Below are 20,254 nucleotides of genomic sequence, written 5' to 3' on the forward strand. Positions count from 1 at the left end.
CTACTCCTGCTCCCTTCCTGCTGCCTGTCCCTTGGTGGGTTTGCAGACTGCACTCACGCTCTCACCCTCTGTTTTCCTAAGCTTGCTTTCGATGCTTTCCTGAGACACAGCTGGGTTTCTTCCATAACCAATTTTCCTGGGCAAAGGAAATGCAGCAGATTCAACCCACCAGGACACGTACCCAAGGCTGTGCTTTGGCTATGTTCTACACGTCTTCCCTTTACTGCCACCACCTTAGACTCTTCTCCCAACACCTGGGCTACCACTGAGGTCACAGCAACCAGCCTGCAGCTTCTAAGCACACCTGACTGCTGCTGCTTTATTTGCAGTTCACAAACGAGCCATGCCCACCCCCATTTTATAGAGCTAATTACAATTCTTGCTGCCAGAACGGTAGTTTCATGCAGTGGTTCATGCACAGTTTCTGCACGTTTTCTTTAAAGAAGCATTTTTTCAGCGTAGGTTCCAGCTGAACTGTTTTAGTTTATATTTCTGTCTCCGCACTTCCGATAGCCAGGTTTAATATGGTTGCATGTGCAGTGTTATCATTCCAAAGGAAAACCAAAACAAATACTTTATTTTGACTTGGGGCTACATAGGGATTATCGTAGCTCTCCTTCTTATCCTCACGCCACAGCTGAGAATGTTCAATAAATTTTCCTGTTATCGTTAGTTCTTCTAAAATACCTTCTGCTTAACTGTAAAACTCACTAAAAAAAGATTGCCAGGGAGGTTCGAAAGCCATCTGTATTTTCCTGCACTGTAAGCCCCCGCCTGCAGGGAACCATTTCTTGTTGAGCTGTCTGGGTCCTACTGCTGAGCACACAGTGGCTCCCAGGTTTAATGCGGCGCTCGGGGCCCTACGGCTGCTTAGCGTCCCCCCGCAGCGGTAACCCCTGCTGAAGAGGAGGCCATAGTGCTCCTGTTCTATAGGAGATCCACACGCGTAATTGATAGTCCAGCACAGTTTCTTTCTCCCCAAGATGTGTATTTCAGCTAGGAGAAGAAAAATACCTGTACCAAAGCACGTCCCCCTCAGATTTGCACAGATAAACTGCGGTGACATTCACAGGGGCTGCATGTCCCCCCAGGCAGGCATTAACAGCAAAGCCGTACCTTTGCCTCATTCCTCATCTACCTGAACAGAAACATGTTCAAGGAGAACTCTACAAGTGAGCAAAGCTTTAAAAAAACCAAACAGTCCAATCAACCAAACAAAAAAACCCAACAAAAATAAATCACTGTGTAGAGCAACAAAAGTAATTTCAAAAGCAAGCTTTTGGAGGTTGCTCACGCACTCCTGCCTCCATCAGTACCAGGTGGGAATTTTAGGGAAAAGCTTGAGAGTCCATCATAGTAGATGAACCTGCCAAAGTTAAGTTTGTTTTAAACCTACACCTGTGCCATGGGGCAGCTAAAATTTGAACTTGGCTGTGCTACATGGGGGCTTGCACTTAATTAGAAAGGGGGGAAAGGAAAAAACAAACAAAAAGACAAGGTCTGAGCAGGTCTTTCACAGATACAGCTGTGTGCAGGCGTCTCCTATCTGCTTCTGACAGACATGTTGGGAGTTCAGTTACTCTAATGCTCGCTTTGGATCTCTCACAGGTTTTTACTCAGTCTAAAATAGGACAGGTTATTCCCCCCCAGCTTCCACATACCAACACTGAGGTTGTGGTGAATAAGAGTGAGAGGAACAAAACCCTCAATCTTCTAGGTGAAAATCGTTTGTATTTGCTAATACTCTTTATATGCTATGTGCCTGTTGCAATTAAACCCCTCACACCACTGGCAGTAATAAATACCATAGCAACACCGCTTCCTTCTCAGCATTTTCCAATTGGATACGCCGTAATAACAACCCTACCTCAGTCGGGCACAAGGCAAGCACGGAAAGCAACTCAGCAGCCAAGGCCACCTCCAGTCTCGGCGCCTGCCGTGGGCGGGCAGGCTGGAGCGCAGCAGCCTTCTCTTGCCAAGCGAGGGGCCCCCCGAGTTTTGGTGGGCTGTGCCGAGCACCCTCCCACACCAGGCAGACGTGTTGCTGCCACACACTGAACAGAAACAGCTTTGATGTTCCTTCAGTGATGGAGGAGGCAGCAAATAAGACATTGCTATTGCACAGAAGAGCTGGTTTATGCTGGTTGTGTTTACCCCTGAGCCCGAGTGCTTCTGACCTCAACAGAAACACTAAAATGCACCACAGAGTAATTAAAGAAACTTCATTACCAAATACAAAATTCAAATTGCAAAATGCAACACTCACCTCGCCATGAGCCGACACACCACGGACCGCCCCGGGAGTCGCTGCTGCCGCCCCTCCAGTCCAGTGTCCCAGGGCCACAGACCTGGCCAGGTAAAGCCCCTGCACCCCTGGGGACGGGTCCCCAAGAGCTGCCACACACACAGCAGCAAAGAGGCGAGGAAGGCTCCACAGGTGCGGGCCCTCTGCCAGGCGGTGCTGCCAGCGAGGGGCTCCTTCACAGCCCCAAGCCCTTCCCTGTGTGGGGCACTACACAAGCTCCAGCCCGAAGCACACCTCCAGGCATCGCGTAGGTGCTGCTCTGCACACGCTAACTCAGAACAAAACAGAAGCAGCAATACCTGCAGTTATCGATGAGAAAAGTCAGAAGCCACAGCACACACCACGTGGCCTGGAAACCTTTTGTCCCTGCTCTGAACATGCTCCCAGGTGCCGTCAATAAGAGCAGGGGGCTGGCACAGGTGGGTCGGGGCTGCTCTTTGCTGATGGGGCTGACGCTGCTCATCTGAGTCCAGGCCTGGTGGGCCAGCACGTGGAACACAAGCCTGCGGTATCTGGCACACAAATCTGGGGAAAAAGTGTAGTTACAAACCTTGAGCTTGAAATTCTGAGGGGCTGAGGAGGGGAGGGGAGCTGGGATGCAGAACACTGTGTGGGCAATGCTGTCCCTCTCTGCACTAATGGAAGCTTGCAGCACAGCAGGGAGGCTGCTAAGGATGAAGGAAAAGCCCGAGCAAAGAAAATAAAGGAGAATTCAGAACATGAGAACAGCCTCTAGAGACCTCAAAATAACCCCCCAAAAGTACATGCCTTCACTCTGGTAATTTTACCTTCTCCAGTAAGCACAGGGAATATACGGTATAACATTAGGCTGGATTTTCATCCTGGCCAGTGAAACAATGCTAGCGACTGGAGATCCTGTCACACCACATACTACAGTGGATGCACAAACCGTGTTAAAAATAGCTCCTCATTGTGCTCCTTGGCTGCTCTCAGTACAGTTTAGCCTCAGCTCTGCAGTCTGAAAGCTTATTCTTTATTGCTGTTCTTTTGAAAACGAGATTCACAATCCCATTAAGTGTCTTAATACAGGTGACAGCCGCGTTCACCAGACCCTCAAGCAAGAGGATGGAGAATGTACCACAAAAATGGGCACAAAGCTCACTGGGTCCAGGCTGACATCCTAAAGACTAAAACTTTATGTGCACGTCCAGAGCGGCTGCTGGCCTGCAGGAATGGCTGCTGCGCGTGATCCTGTCATGTGTGCTCGTCCCGACCTGAAAGGATCTCTGGTTCCTGCCACCTTCGGTTGTCGATTTCTTTGCTGAGGTAGCCAACAAAATAATAATCATTGCTGCCAGTGTCGCTGGCAGGTGACACGCTACTAGGGGCATCATTCCTGTTGCTTTCGTCTTCACGTAAGTCCGTGGTAAGGTCACCTCCTTCTGCAGCAGATGACAGACAGCAGAAGCCTCTTTGATGTCTAGCACTCTGGTTTCCACAAGTTCCGTAATAGTTCTCAGATACCGCAGTAGTGAACACAGACAGACTACAGACACGGGTACCCTCAGGCTATCAAAGCATCGTTTGAGACAGGTCGCAGCCAGACCTCTGGTGATCTCGTTCCTGCTCAGCAGACACCTGGCCCAGAGAAGACACTGGAGTCCACAGCGTGGGACACCGCCGGGGTGCCAGGATATTCCCTTCACAGAACACCCGAGTTCAGTTTACAGTGACCCTGGCAGTGTAAATCCCGATTGTACTGATACACAGCGACAGAAATCTGAGGAAACAACCTGAATTATTTACGACCAAAATAGCAATATCAAACTTCTCTACTGATAACACTCAAGATGACACAAACCAACAGCAACAAAATGGCTAGCCAGAAGTTCTACACAGTAACTTACCCCCCCCTTGCTGATCTTATCAGCACGTATTCAGCACAGAGAAAAGCACACCAAAGCAACTGTAATGTATAAAATAGTTTATTACTATAATAAATAAAATTAAACTTTTTTTTTTTACAAATATTATTTGTGCTTGTTTAAAAATGTTGAATAGGGCTATCGTTAATGTAGGTGGCTGCATTTGTAACTGAAACATTCCCAGACAGTGCATATAAATACATACATACACACACTGTCTATCTACTGGCAGCTGCTTTGCTGACCACAAAAATAGTATCTACTCGTTCTCTTTTTCTAGTCATGCTTCATTGAACAAAGTGACAAATGCAAAGAAAAAGAACCAAGAGTATGTGGTGGATTTCTGAAAGGATAAAAACAAGTGAAGTACATTGAAAAGCGCCAAAGCAACTGCATTAACTGCATATCAATAAAGTGTCCATGCAGTAGTGGCTAAATACTGAAACGCAGACAGGTCTCCAACAGATGTACAAATATTGATTGTATGTAGGTACAATAATATAACACATTCATTAGAAAACTTGGTATTTCTTTATATAGCAGTTCATCCTGATACAAGATTATTGAACTTCTTTCATCTACAGCTAAAATTATTCTTTTTCTATGTTAGTGGTCACAGATTCAGTGGGAAGAAGAAAAAACCCGTGAGCCTTTCAGAACAGTTAGTGGAAACCCCAAACTGTTTCGATAACCTTAGGCATTTAGATCCAGTTACAGAGATGTTCTGGGATTACACATCGAATATGTTTACACAACACTCAACAATCAGCTTGACGAATTACACTTGCAGGTAAATTCACATTAGCTTTGTCACACTGGAAAAAAAAAAAATCTTCGAAACAAACACTTTTGTGAGATGACAGGTTAGCTCCCTGATACACAAAAGTGCTTAGATGATAGTTACGTCTCTCTGTTTTCTGAGGGGAGAGGGTTACTGGAGTAATTCATTACCCTAATAAGAAGGCATTAAGTGGAGAAAGAAATGTGATTACCAGCAAGTGATCTCCATTAGATTTAGAAAGCAAATCAAAGTGCTTCATCTTTAGGCAACACCGTAAATACTACAGAACATTAAGAAGGAAGGAGAATGGAATCACAGTTTGAATTATATCACTTATGAAAGGGTCTTAAGGCTAAATGTTGGGTATATCTTATTGCAAAAAGCTTTATTTTTATTTAATGGAATCAATGCTTGCCACAACAAGGAGGATACAGTATCCTACTGTGCCTCACCTCAAATTTCTGGAGCTTCCCCTGCACGGGACGCTCTCGAAAAGGTTTGTCTTAATAAATTGGAAGTGCAGCTGAAAAACACAGACTGTTATTGCCAATAGACTCACAGGAGACTACATGGAAATGAAAAATTCAGTAGAAGATGCTTTTCACCACCTAACACCAGGACAAGAAAGCAGAGGTGCAGCAACCATGTGTTATGCTGCCCATGAGAAGAAGGATAGGCTCAGCATCTTTGAGACAGCCTCTGGCACCAGAAAAAAGAAATCCATTTATTCCACCATCCCTCTTGCAGGAGAAGCCACAAGAAGCACTACCAGGGTAGCCTAGCTTCAGAGATACTGTGAGCAACAAATACTAGTTTATTCCCACCGACTACGATACAGCATTCTTCCAATGTCACGTGTATTTCTGCTTCCTGGCTATCACAATGCTTGCCAGATCTTCTCTCAGTCACAATATTTGCCAGACTAACAGTATAAAGTTGAGGCCAACTAGAGAAACCAAAAATCATGGCCTTAAAAGTTCAACAGTTAACAGACATGATACTAGCTAGGACATTCTGTGGATGTCTACTGGGAAGATTTAAAGCTCCCTTCTTGAACCGGAATTGTTAAATGAGGGATGCGCTTTTACTTAACAGAAACGCAATCCATAGACTTATCTATACATAGATATTATATATATGTGTGTGTATGTACACGCATCTGCACAAGTGTAATCATACACCCTGTTTATATAGTAAAGACAAATGTATTAAATTCTTTCACAGACTGGTTAAGAGTGAAAATATATCACCAGATATTCACAGTAAATATCTTGTTCAGTTCATTAAGGGAAGTACTGTAGAAACAGAACATCACCTTCAAAGCTGTTAAACAGGGTGTTCGCTGGGATTCAGGGCAACGCTGTGAAAGAGATTTAAAGCAAGAATGGTGGGTTTAGAAGTATACATGTAATACCAGACAGAAGTAAATGTATCTGAACACAGCAGGGGTGAGGGTTGGGTTTTGCTTTTTTAATCCTGTCCTGCATCTTGATATTCGTTCTAACATGAACTTTTTAAAAGTTCCCATTTTGCAAAACCATAACCCAGGCTCCTTCTTCTCAACCACCTTCTTTGGATTGAAACCTAATTCCATTGTATAGTAAAAATGGAACACACCATGTCTTTTAGATTAATGCAGGTTATAGCAGGTTGTTAAATGGCAGAGCACTATGCCAGAACACAGTTAAAACTGAGGCTTTTTGTTTTTTCTTATTTCTCATAGTATGTACAAGCATTTAGTTGTTAAGGGGCAGAGTCCTATGTTCAGAGATCATTCATTTCTAAGCTAGAAAATAATTTAAGTGAAAAGGCTTGGCCAACATGTAAGAGAGAAACAAAAGAAAAAGGAAAAGCTGACAAATAAAATGAAGGAACAAGTCACAATTACAGTGGGTGCGTGTGCTGTCCAGCCGCAGGCAGCTAAGCATAAGGTTCAATAGAGAAAGACAGATTTGTAACACAGGTGCTTTCAACCACCCTCTAAAGGAGAAGCGCTGCATCAGCAGAGCCTGGGCGCTACAGCACAGGTCCCAATTAGTCCGAGGTTCAAAGGAGTGACTAGTCCCACAGTGGGCAAGGTTCTGCTCATTTTAACCACTTGGTAGCCCAGGAATCCAAAGACCAAAGCTCATCCTAGAGCATATAATTTTTTCAAATTCTCTTACAACATATACAGGCTACTGAGGGGTGACAACTAGTTGTAGTTCCTGCCAGTTCATAAAATCATAATAAAATGGGTCTGATCTCAGTTACAGCTGTGCAAATCTCAGTGACGTTGACCGCTGTCAGTGCTGACCTGGAGCAAACGCCCTGAAGGTGTCATTGGTAGGGAGCAGAGTTTCTCTGGAGTTTCAGGACCCATAACACCACCAAATTTGGCCATAATCTTCGAAGACATTAAATTTTAAGCATAATTCAGGAGTGTATTACTATCTCTGAAGGCTTTACAAATGGATTATAAATGGCTTTACAGGCCATTATAACAGCCTCAAAAAAGCCTTTAAAAAAGACGTGCTGCACCCACCTGTTGCCACGCAGGGTGTGCAGGAGTGCAGCACTGTACCAAACACTGGGCTACGTGACCAGTACCCCCAGTGAATGGGGACTTGTCCTCCTTTATTCACAGCTGTGGCTAATTATGGGGCTTGTAGGGCTGACCCTGCCATGACTCCAGACCTGGGCAGTCTGCAACACCAGAATAACCTTTAACATATCCCTGAGGGTACATAAAAATACCACTGAGAAACATCAACTCAGTAGCAGCAGCAAAGGGCCAGGCAACCTGCAACTTCACATTTAATTGTATGTCCGCACTGGAATTATGGAGATACTAGGCACATACTTTGGAGGTTATAAATATTTCCTCCCTCATCCACCTGGGATAAGCTAATGTCTACGTTTATCCAACTGCAGGCAAATGGGTGACGCTTTCACAAAGTGCTTGCTAAATTCAGCAAGACTTTCAGCTTTTCAAAAATTTTACAAAGAAAACCTAGTGTCAGGAACATAATGCTGATGAGGAATTTACCTGGATTAGGCAACTGTCTCCATGCCAACCTCCCAAAACTTGCTGGAACTTTTGGGCATCGATTATAAATCCTTGTATATCAGTACACCTGTGGTTTACGTAGGCATAATTTCATTATCCAATTAATGTGCTGACTGAGGAAGCTAGAAAGAAAAAAAATCCTTCAACAGTTTCTAACCAAAATCATTGTTATATGGATTTCTTAGGGCAACTATGCCATAGCTACTACAGGTAACTGTTGCCACTTATCCTCATTAAAGCACCAAACACACAGCGTGACTTTGGTCAAAGAGAGCCTTCCTCAGTACTGTACGTCGGCAGTGCGTAAGTGTAAAAGACACCAGTTACCACTGGAAAAACCTAAATGTGGAACCAGGAATTAAGGAAATGGCATCTCAGTTTCAGAGCAAGTCACCGCTCTCTTGCCTTTTGTGGGAAAGAAAAGGTAACTTACAGATTTGATCCCAATAGCTGTTTCTCGGGAATATTTCAGTCCTTAGGCAAGAGCTCACCATCTGTGGGCACTTCCATATCGGTCCAGCGTGTGAGAAAGCCCCTTGAAATCCAATCCTAAACCAGCTGCCTCTAGACCTGGAAGTGGTGGTGCTGCGCTCGGAATAATCAGCATCTTTGAGAGCAAGGGCAGATACCGCAGGAACAGATACAAATAAATACACTGACTTCAAGACCTGAGCTTTGCACTGCACGGCCCCACCACTGTGCCAGTTCATCAGTGGGCTCACACTTCCCCAGGGATGCCCAACACAGTTCCGCATGGCACCGTGCAATCATCAGGCCAGCAGAAATCGTTTCAAATGGGTTGTTTTCCTTGTCTCTTCCTTACTTAATGTGAACAAAAATCTTCCCCCAAAAAATCATGTGATTTTTGTAAATGAATTAGTACCGTGGAAAAAGAGTGGGACGTAACTACTTCCACACTGTTATAGACCTATCGCCATTAAAGAAATGAAAACCAAAAAGTGTTGCACCATGTGGCTGAGCTCTAACCTAATGTTAAATAGTGAACATACCGGATCAGTGGAGAGAATATACTGTGAATATACACCTGCATCCCAAGGTGATAACCCAAGCCATGACACCAGCTATGCTACCCTATCTAACAAATAATGAAGAGTAGTTTTGGTAAAGTGCTTCAATCTTCCTCCAAAAAAAGTTATGAAAATATAAGTTTTGGAAACATCTCCTTCTTTAAGAAGCAGTTCTTTTTGTTTCCTTGCTACAATAGCACTTGTATACAGTAAGCACTGTATTTCTACCTCTACTAGCCATTTGCTTACCAGCTAGATTAGATCAGGAGCAATACATCTGGATGTAGAGGAAAATGCCACAATCTATAATCTTTCAAAGTTCTGTGAAAGCCTTTGGCTACAATGAACATTATCAAAACAGAAACTTCTGAATAAGAATTTAACAAGAATTAAAAGAGCAGATTTGTAGCAAAACCAGGACATAAATGCCACAGTATATTTTCATGGGAAGGCAAATCTGCAGGACCTGTTATTGATGTTCACAGTATGTTGTGCAGTGGGCTATGCTGCACACCCAGCCCTCTGTCCTCCAGTGGCTGGAGTTGAAAACAAAAGCAATAAATATTCAAAGACATCTGAGAGAGGACTTAAGTTTTTTAAATTCAGCATCCTTGACTCAGTGAATGAGAACGGGGAATATCCTGTTTATTAATAAACCTGAAATACCGTGGCTATTGTTGAGGATGGTGTTAAACACAATTGATTTAGCAATATGCCAGTTGGCAGTTGCAAAGTACAACCTTTTTCATCTTTTTAGCCCTTTCTTTGACTACCCAAAAAAACCTCCAGTACCAAGTAGCACACATTCTACTGAAATTAAATACATCTCCTACTGCTTTTTGCATTATTACAGACATATGAAAATATACTGTGACATTTAACATGCTGTACAGGTGACTGAGACAGTGACAGCAGCAGCTTAAAAAAAAAACAACCAACCCACCAAACGCTGAAAACACAAGCACCCTGGCAAGTGCTTATTCATATAGGCAAAACCCAAGCTAACGACGTAAGGCATGCTCCAAAAACCTCCAAGGTCACCTGGGGCTCACGGGGATGGCTGCTGCTGTCAGAATTCTTATTCTAACATCACAAGGGAGAGAGGGGAAGTGGGGGAGGAGGGGAGGGGGAGAATGGGCAGCAATGGGGGAAAGAAAAACTTTAGAAACTGTACCCTTGCTGTCAAAAAGGCTTCACTCAGCTGCCATCTTGACATGAGGTTGCAATTCCTGTTACCGTACCTTTTTAGACACAGGGAACATGCTTAGTGAACTGGTCCCTCACTCGTTTTCAAGAAAGATTAAATTTAAAATGCTGGGGGTGGGGGGTGTTTCTTTGTTTGTCAGTTTGTTTGTTTGTTTTTAAAAATAAACACCTCAGCTAGCTCCAAACATATCTTTTTCTGATTCTGGAGACTGGGGCCTTGATATTTCAAACAATTCCTGTGGTGACTGGGAGCTTCTTCTTGAGGTTAATATCCTAAGTATCTCAGCGAGCTGTTTTTCTATATTGGTCATTTTTGTGTTTAAAGCCTTGATGTCCTCTTTCAACTCGTGTTTCACTTCTAGCATGGTGGCCTGAAGAGTCTGTTCTGGGATGGGATAAAAGGAATGCTTGACCTCGGTGAGGACCGGGCTGCGGTCCTGCGGGCTTCTTGTCTCCCCAACGTTATCCAAGCGCAAGTCACTTTTTGTAATGCCGCTATCACAAGAGTCTGTCTTCTTCAGAGTAGCTTCTCCCGAAGCTTTAGTTCTCTCTGGTAAAGTCTCCATGGACTCTGCTTTAGAGACCTTGTTCCAGTCTTCACCTTTCCCACAGGCGTCTTTGAATTTGGCCCAGCCTTTGCGTCGAGGGTAGTCCCCCGACACTTTGCATCCAGCATACTCCGATGTCGGGGCCTGCAGCTTTGCCTGGTCAGAGGCCCCTGACGTTGAAGCAGACTGGTACGAGACAGGGGTCGCCGGACTCTCCCGTACTGTCACAATGCTGGCTTTGACCACCGCGCGGGTGGAGGAGTGCTCCCCCAAAACGTTGCCCTTCTCCACATCCAGGTCATCGGGATCTCTGCCCCTCTCTGCCGCCAGCCGCGCCTCCTTCTGCTGCCTGAACCTCTGGAACAGCCGGCGGACTGGGTGGTCCGGGGGTAAGATCAGAGGGGCTTCGTTTTTCCTCTTCATTCTCTCCTCTTCTTCACGTTTGACGTCGCTGATTTTTCGGAACACAATCTACAGGGAGAAAGAGATGTCACTGTGATTAACTGTGCATTTGTTAAGGGTAAAAAGTTGCAGAGAAAGAATTATTTGAACAAATTTATTTTAACTGACAAACACACAACTTGTGCACATTTATAGCAACCCTTTCAAGTGTCTTGTGTGGAACGTGGCTTATTTCATTATTTAAGAGCATATACCATCTGTCTTAAAAACACCAGAAAGAAAGGGAAAAAAAAAGAAAAGGATTCCTCCAGTTCTGAGAGGTCAGCAAGGCAGCGTCATTGTAAATATAATGATCCCAGGAAGTTACTTGTTCTACTTTGTGGTAAAAGTGACTTCTTATATTTGTTTTCCTGGCTCTGTAGTTTAGCACCAAATCTCTAATACTACAAAGAGCCATTGCCTGTGTCTTACATCAGTCTCATCCCAGAGCTCACTCGCTACATGCCATGCAAGAGGTCTGATATTATTTCAGTGCAGCTCAGCCACTAATGGGTACAGCAGAGACTACCCTGGACTCACCAACAGCAGTTTGCAAAGTGCTTTTTGCCCTCCCTTCCTTCCCACACCTTCTTCTAGAAGTAACCTGCACTTCAGGGATGAGGCAAAGCTCCAGTCAGTCCCACAGTCAAGGGTACAAGGACAGTAGGGAATGGGCTCTGCGAGACATGGGGAAGCTGTTCATGGCTTCTGTACTACAGAAGCTGGAAGAGCTTCATGTCTTGATTTACTTCTATAGGAAAGGGGACATTTTTGCACAAAGAAACATCAATTTTCCATCTAGCCTCTGAATTATATCCTCCTGAGCCTGTAGGCTAAGCAATCTCTGTGGGAGCAGCCCAAGGGTCTCATGGTATTGATGAAAGCTTCCCAGTGCCCACACACAACCCTGAAGTGCAGCCAGGCAAGGTTTCTTCCCTAGACTTGACAGCCACACATTCTCTTCAAAAAGTCCATCTGTTTTACACTGGTATTGGTATTTTCCAAGCAAAAAAGACCCTCCAGTGTGGTATAAAAGAAGAACTAGCAATTAGTCTGGTTTGAAAATGGGAGGTCCCCTAAACTGAAGAATAAAAGATGTAGCCCCCAGCTTCTACTCAACACTGATGCCTAATCTCTTTAGCTGCTTTTGGGAAAATCCACTCAAAGTCCTTACACTCCACTGCAGAAATAACTTTCAGATTCAAATCATTATTAGGAAATGTGTAAATAAACCCATCCCTCTGTTGCAGACAGATTTAAATTAAACTAAACATAATAACACTGCTTCACTGGCACACACAAAATGCATGTTTCTCCAGACTCCAGTGCTTCTTGACAGTTTTGTCATTGTGAAGCAGGGGAAAAAACATCTTAACGCTGTGTGTTTGGAAGGAAGAAGTTGTCAGACTTGGCAGCGTTTCCCAAATACAAAAGAATAAAATTAGCAGGAAGGATATTTTATTTCCAAGCCGCAATTAGGAAACTAAATGTGAGATAAGAATAAGAAAACAGGGTACTTGACAGTATTTTTTTGTCTCCCCAGGAAACCCAGTCTGCAGCGAGCTCAGTAGAAAGCTGACAAAGCAGTGTAATCCTTAGATGTGGAAGAAAATCAGTTACTTGCTGGGAAGGGAGAATCAATACAATGCTCCAGGCTAACAGCTTCCCGCACACGGGCAGCCCCCGCTTCAGCTGAAGGAAGGGTGTCAGCCCGGCGTTAGGGCAGCTGCCCTGCGCGCTCTGCTGAAGCCCAGCGATGCCACGCCGGGTCTCAGGGGCTCACTCCAGCAGTGGGCTGAGGCTGGCTCTGGTGGCACAAAGCCCCCGCAAACCAAGCCAGGTCAATTTGTCTCTGCAAAATTCTGTGTCTCCAAGCCCTCCCTTCTCCTGGCATTTGTATCCACGTCCCGCACGGCGCTGTGCCAGATAGCCGTGCAGTCAACGGGCTGACGTCACTTTGTACATGAGCATGTCGTTGTACATGAGCAGTCTCAGGCTGACCTATGGATCTGGACCGCGTGTTTTCCTTAAAAGCTCAGAAGGAGCATATGACTGGGTAGTGCAATGGTCACCCATCAGGGAAAACACTTGGGTGCTTGAAAGGGCTAGAGGCCAGGCTGCTTCACAGAGTCCTTGTCTGTGCCAGCCCCTGCTCCACACAGCCCACTCGGCACCTTGTCTGCTAAGCACTGGAGTACCTGTCACTATTTAATGACTGGCTTTTGTAACATAAGTGGGTAAGATATTTGACAGAAGCTGCCCTGCTACAGCACCATACACAGATGAGAGGGCAATGGAGCAAATCTCAAGCAAAACCTTATTAACACCTAGCCCTACCCATACTTATACTAGCCACTGCATCTCACGCAGCTGGTAGCATGGTCTCCATGCTGGAGTACCTAAAAGCAAATTTACTAGCAAATGCAAAAAGGTGAACGCTGAGAGACAAGTTGTTGGAAGTGCTTATCTCCCCACAGCCCCTGCTGCCTTCCGTCACACTGCCTAGATGAGCCCTGCTGATGCCGAGCATGCTGGGCTGTGGAGGAGCTTTCTCGCTGTGTGATGGTCAGCCTCAGGGCCCTGAACATACCCTCCCTCCTTTGCCTTCAGGAGGTCAGACTGCAACAGGACAGGAACGTGTGCGGAGGGAGCAATTACATAAATACTGCCTTTGCCATGGGTAGCTGCTACCATGCTAATGAGACCCATAACTCCCATTTTCCGCATGAGGCCTTACACCAGCTACAAGGCAAGTACGCCACAGCAGCAATCAGCTGCCTGAGTGCAGAAATGCAATCCTCAGGTCTCCCATCCTGCTTGACATCTTTTATACGTATAGATTTATGTGACAGCTGCACCCATGCGGGGCAAATCAAACCTACGCGCATTTGCCAGGGGACACAGCCTCCAACTCTTGGCCTGGCTTCTTTTAACTAACTCCTAAGGCACTGGATAAATGCCTGTCTGAGAGCAACTTGTCTCTGGGAAGCCCAGGCGAAGCTGTCACCGGTCTCCTTTTTTGCAAGCTCCCCAGTGCCACGTTTTCTCAAGACAGCTCCATATTTATGTATTAAGCAAAAGTGTTACAACTATCCGAAGCTCAGCAGTAATTGAAAAGACTTTACATAACAGCATTTTGGATTTGTTTCCCTGTCTTTTTTAAGATTAAATGCAAGTCCTTGTAAAAAGCACAAATAACTGTTTTAAATGGACTGTTTTCTTACAATTGTTGAGGAAAAAGCAAATTTTAAGTGGTTAAACAGCTTGAGTAGCATCCAAGGAAAATGTGGTTGTTATGCTAATGTATGTACACCTGCTGCCACAAGCAGTAAAAGTACAAAGGAAAAGAAAACAGGTTCTACAAAGGAAGAGAAGTTTGGACCTACACAGCAATTTTCACGTGGAATTTGATAGGGCTACAAATAAGGATCTTAATCAAAGTTAAACCCAAAAATATTAATGGCAAGGATACTTTTTAGAGCAGTTCCTCTCTACCTCTCCAAGCATTCATTTTTGTCTGGGAAGGGATGCTGCTTTGTACCCTTCAAAGTCTCCTAGCCCACGTGTTATATGCCATGCAAACACAGGGAGCCTCTACTTTGCAAGCTATGTAGTTCTCCATAATGTCGTCCCCTTCAAGAGCTCAGCACGCAGCAAAAATCTAATGGGAGCATTTTAACAGCATGTGAAGACCAAAATATGGACAAAGAACCTGAACTGAGATGAAATAACACAACATTTAAACACAAGGCCCAAAAGTGCATTCTTTAAACATCTAATCTCAAGTCTCATTTCATAATTCCATTTTTATTAAAAAGGTGCTGAATCTTGTAGCTCCACAGGAAAGCCTCCCAAGCTGCCAGAAATGTCAGTACTGTGGGGGCATCAGCCTAGATTAGCCAAAACTTTAAAAAATAGCTCTGTTAGGCACCAATTACTGCAATCGTATGAACATTTAGCTGAGGCATGCAGTTATGATGACTCAGTAACAATTTTAGTTTTGGTCAACACATTGAGAGAAGCGGAGAAATGCTCTGACACATCCCAGTGCCCTCCTGCACCCGTATGTCCCACTGACCTATGACAGCACACAGCCTGTGGCCACGTTCCTGCCTGTGCATGAGCCACATCCAAGGAAGAAAGATGGGTAACACCCAGCACATTTCCCTTTCCTCAGTGTTAACTAGCTGTGAAGTCTTTAGTAAGTTTTGGGGAAAGACTCTACCTCTTTTTAACCTTCAAAGAATTTTCAAGCCATATTTGTAGAATCCATATTTTTAGAGATTGAGGTCAAGATTTCTCCCCAAGGTATTAAAAATGAGGTGGACATAAATGAATACTTGAAATACCTTATTTGGTTGTCAAACGTGGAGTACCCAGCAACTGTTACTTGGATTTTCCTGTGCTCAGCACTGAAACCCAAGCATCATTTAAGTAACGCAACATGGGCATTTTTCATGAATAAAACTTCCATAATTTCTTTACTATAAGACCAGAAGAACAGATGGCAACATGACCTTCAGTAAAAGGCAGGCCATAGGATTGCTCTGAAGGGGCATTCCCTAAAGGGAACCTTGTTACAACTAGATTGCATCTTTTAGAAAAAAATCCAGTTTGACAGCAATAAAGAATCCATCATCACATCTTGATAAAAAGATTCCTGCAACTTTTGCTTCAAGACTGAGTTTGCTTGACAACAGTGACATTTCTGTTCCTTTCTCCTTCAGACACTTAAAAATTAACTTTTAAAAACTGATTCTAGAGTCTTATGTTTAAAAACTTCTGCAGAAGTATTACATCTAGTCAGCTACTACTGTGAAGGATTTAAACAACAGTTTTTCTGATATGAAACAGGCAAAGTTCACATCTTTACAATTTTCAATTTAACTCTAAGCTTTCCCATTTTAAATCTTTGCAGATGTTTGAATTATTACCTACCTCCCAGCATCTTTAATAGGCAATGCTCAGTGCTTAAATTCTCAACTCTTGCCCAGAGCTAGAATATGTAGTTGATTTAGCTAAATGCAAGATTCCTTTTAAAATGTCAAGTAAAACAACTAATCCTACAATGAGTCTTCCAGCTGTTACCCTCCGCTGGCTCACTGCTACCCACTGCTCTTACCATCTCATACTTGCTGATGTTTCTCTAGGACTATCTAGCATAGCTCCACATTGTTTTTCCTAAGCAGTAATAAGAGGGCGATCTCCACAGGGGTACTCCATTTGTTTCATGAAGACATTTCAGAGAACCTACGCCCATTGGCCATTAAAACTGGACTGCCTTGCAACAAGATAAAAGGCTGACATGCTCAACAACAGCACTATCTCATCTGGTCAGATGCAAATATAGATGCAGTTATTTAAGTGCCTGTTTCCTTTACACAAAGATAGGGGTCGGGGCACGAAGAATATGACAGCAGTGTCTAACATCAGACATGACACGAACAGGGGTAGGCAGGGATTGATTATACAGTGTCTTATTCAATGTGAAAACTACAGCATCAAATGACAGCAGCAGGAGTCACATACAAACCAAAGACATGTTCATGGTTCTTCACCTGAGTGCATCAGACATGTGAAAAATGTTAATAAAGGATGTTCTGAGTGTCACAAATCTGCACAGATTCAACAGACCAGGCAAATGTTCAGGGGAGAAAGCCGCTGAGGATGGCCAGACAGACAAAACTGGTATCCTGCTCAGAAGTTACAACACAGTTGGAAGCTGCAAATGGATTTGTAGTAACTGCCACCTAGGGAAGTTTTGTTTTTATTGCCTTCTTAGGCATCCCTAGGCAGCCCTAAATAATCACATAGGCCTGGAACTCCCTACTGAGGAATCACATAGGCTCACTTACTACTGAGGAAACATTCCCAATGCGGATGATAGAAGAAGTGCCAGAGGGAAAAACATCAGAAGACAACATAATAAAGGCTCGAAAATCTGAGCCTTAAAGATCCAAGCAGGTTGTTCACCTATTTCAGACAACGGTTTGCTCTCGTTATGCCCTTCACTTGCATACAGGGAGAGACAGGACCAACGAGCCATGAGTGTGTAGCGCTACACAGATGTGACATTGCTTTGGAACTTGCCCAGGTTTGAATAAACAGCTAAAAATGGCATGTTGTTTTGGTGCACAGGGGCAATTAAGAAGTCCACTGTCTCTAGTTAACTCTTGTAACGAACAGCCCACTGAGGTGGTTTCACGTCTCTGAACTGTTGGTCGTCCATGAACCACACTAGAACGATGCTGCCTGCCGAACTGTAGCAAATCATGTTCTTTAACACTCCACACACTTCCAGGAAGGTAACCCAACAGAAATGCGAGGCAGAAGTAACTTACTAGCAAACGTATTTTGGTCTTGTTGTCTGATTGTAAATGCAACTACTGTGCCAACACTGCATGAGGCAGTCTTAAAAATTAAGGGATGCTTCATTTAAAACACATTATGAATATATTGAAAACCTTATCCCGTCAAATGCTATTAAAGACCGGACTGCATCTGAAGTTGAAAGGATCTTTTGGTCTTATGCAAAAACACCCAAATTTCTTTTCAACTTTGATTTCTAAGAACTGATCCAAGACTCAGAGGAATAGATAGAAATATGGATTTCACCATGTTTTGAATCAGACTGTCATCATGGAGTTACAATTTTGAGGCTCCTAGCCACAAAGCTGCTGCTATTATTAGCTCTGCAAGCTTCCCTGCTTTCCACCTCTATGGCATGCACAAATACTGCAAGATTTGGCAGGTCATCCTCAGCATTAGCAGCAAGTAGCATGGCAGCATTTTTCTCTGGTGCTTAATAATTCTCTTTCACAGATACAGAAAAATTCACAGTCTGGATGCGCCAGATACCATAAACAATTAAAAGCTTAAAATTACTTCATACAGTGCTCACAGAAAATGGACTTAAGTGTGAGGAAAACAATCACAACAAGGCATTTATTATTATGCAGTCCATCTAGGATCTGCCAAGAACTGATGAAAATATCTTCAGGCTGATGTTAGTCCGACGAAAATTGGATCCATCTTTCTTTCTTTTTTTTTAAAGAAGAAAGAAAGAGAGAGAAAAAAAGGAAAGACACAGAAGGCTTCATAATAAAAATGCTTTTGACACTTGATATTAAAGAAACCAAAGCTGCATGTGATCAGCGTTGACTGATGATGATGAAGAATCCCTATAGCAGCATATTAGCAGGTGTCAGGGAAAACGGTGGAGAAATGCGACTGTCTTTTGCAGTTACATGGGATGGCTTGACAGAAAGGAGGGAATTACTTGTCCTAGCTTCTCACAAAATATAGGATCGACAGTGCAGGCTCATGAAGCTTCCCACCAAAATCTACAATGGGTTTCACTTCCAATTATCTATTACCATAGACAATTCCTGGGTTAAATGCTAGTCTCAGTTGCACCTCGGATGCACAGGTATAGATGTGAGAGAAGGTATATAAGTACACAGGTCATATTTATGACAGGTGAGGGTACAGATCCCATTACGCAGTTCAAGTTTCAAGGCACAATCCTCAAAGTCCACATACCTGTTAAAAGGCTGATGCAAATGCCCCAGTTTGTAGTCACATGCTGTTTGGCTTTGACTGTGGGTTTTACCAAATGATCTATTCATGGGACTTATAGCCACACAAAAAAGCACAAGTCTGCAATAATGTTGCAGATGTCATTAAGTTTTCTCTAGATTTATGGGATGCAACAGCAGAATTTGGTTTCTGCTTCTGAAGAGGAACAGGTTTCTCTCCAGTTAATGCTACATTCCTCCAGGGCACTCACAAACATTTCTGATTTTGATTAACAATCTGAAAATTCAAAGCAAACTAAGATTTGGAAGGTCCTGGCACTGGGGCTCTAAAGGGAGTGCTGGTATCAGCAAACCTCAGGCATGCCTGAACACACACAGCCCAAGAGCCAACACGTAGATCAGCACAGCCCTTTTGCATCTCCAAGAAGTCTTTGTCCTGTGGGGACTCAAAACCCTGCCCTTCAGATACAGCAGTATCTGCTTACTTCCCAAAAATCAGACTTTGTGCAACTATTGCATCATTAATATACAAGTGTTTGGAAGAAATACAAATTCATTCTCCCCCTCTACTCCTCTCTGGTGAGACCCCACCTGCAGTACTGCGTTCAGCTGTGGGGTGCCCAACATAAGGATGTGGACCTGCTGAAGTGAGTCCACAGGAGGGCCACAAAGACGATGAGAGGGCTGGAGCACCTCTGCTATGGAGTCTGGCTGAGACAGTTGGGGTGGTTCAGCCTGGAGAAGAAAAGGCTCTGAGGAGACCTTATAGCAGCCTTCCAGTGCCTAAAGGGGACTATAAGAAAGCTGGAGAGGGACTTTCTATAGGCATGTAGTGATAGGACAAGGGGGAATGGAATTAAACTGGAAAAAGGTAGATTTAGATTAGATATAAGGAAGAAATTCTTCACTGTGAGGGTGGTGAGGCACTGGAGCTGGCTGCCCAGAGAAGCTGTGGATGCCCCATCCCTGGAAGTGTTCAGGGCCAGGTTGGACGGGGCTTTGAGCAACCTGGTCTAGTGGAAGGTGTCCCTGCCCATGGCAGGGGGGTTGGAACTAAATGGTCTTTAAGGTCCCTTCCTACCCAAACCATTCTATGATTCTCTGATGCATAATTTAATGAGCATCCACACTATCCAGATGAATCGAGGTAACAAGGTTTTTAGTCTATACAGAACAACATCTGAGCTAACTGTTACTGTCATGAGGACTATTGGCTTTAATGGTGCTGAAGCTCTTTGTGACAACGTATTTTGTTGCCTGATTACAAATTCTAGAAACAGACTTGAATATTAGTATTTAATTATGTCACTATTATTTATTTAGAAGTCCTGCACAACTCAAGACTACTTCTCTGTCAAACTCCTCATTCTAATTCATGTTTACAGGCTATGCTAGTGTTGACAGAAAAGGGAAAAGGTTTTAGAAAAATACTACTGAAAATAAGATAGAATAGTATGTCCAGAGCAATTAGT

At 43.8% G+C, this 20,254-nt stretch overlaps 1 protein-coding gene across 1 annotated transcript in view; it reads right to left on the reverse strand.

Moving 5' to 3' along the window:
• Nucleotides 1-4,310: 4,310 nt before the first annotated feature.
• The window catches only part of KCNH1 (potassium voltage-gated channel subfamily H member 1), a 187,412-nt gene continuing 171,468 nt past the window's right edge, over nucleotides 4,311-20,254 (reverse strand). The window contains exon 11 of the mRNA XM_037405730.1: nucleotides 4,311-11,274. Coding sequence (XP_037261627.1) covers nucleotides 10,426-11,274 — 849 coding nt within the window. The 3' untranslated portion in view covers nucleotides 4,311-10,425. The remainder of the gene's footprint in view (nucleotides 11,275-20,254) is intronic.

This window comes from Falco rusticolus, chromosome 12 (assembly GCF_015220075.1).
Source record: "Falco rusticolus isolate bFalRus1 chromosome 12, bFalRus1.pri, whole genome shotgun sequence".
Taxonomy (NCBI): domain Eukaryota; kingdom Metazoa; phylum Chordata; class Aves; order Falconiformes; family Falconidae; genus Falco; species Falco rusticolus.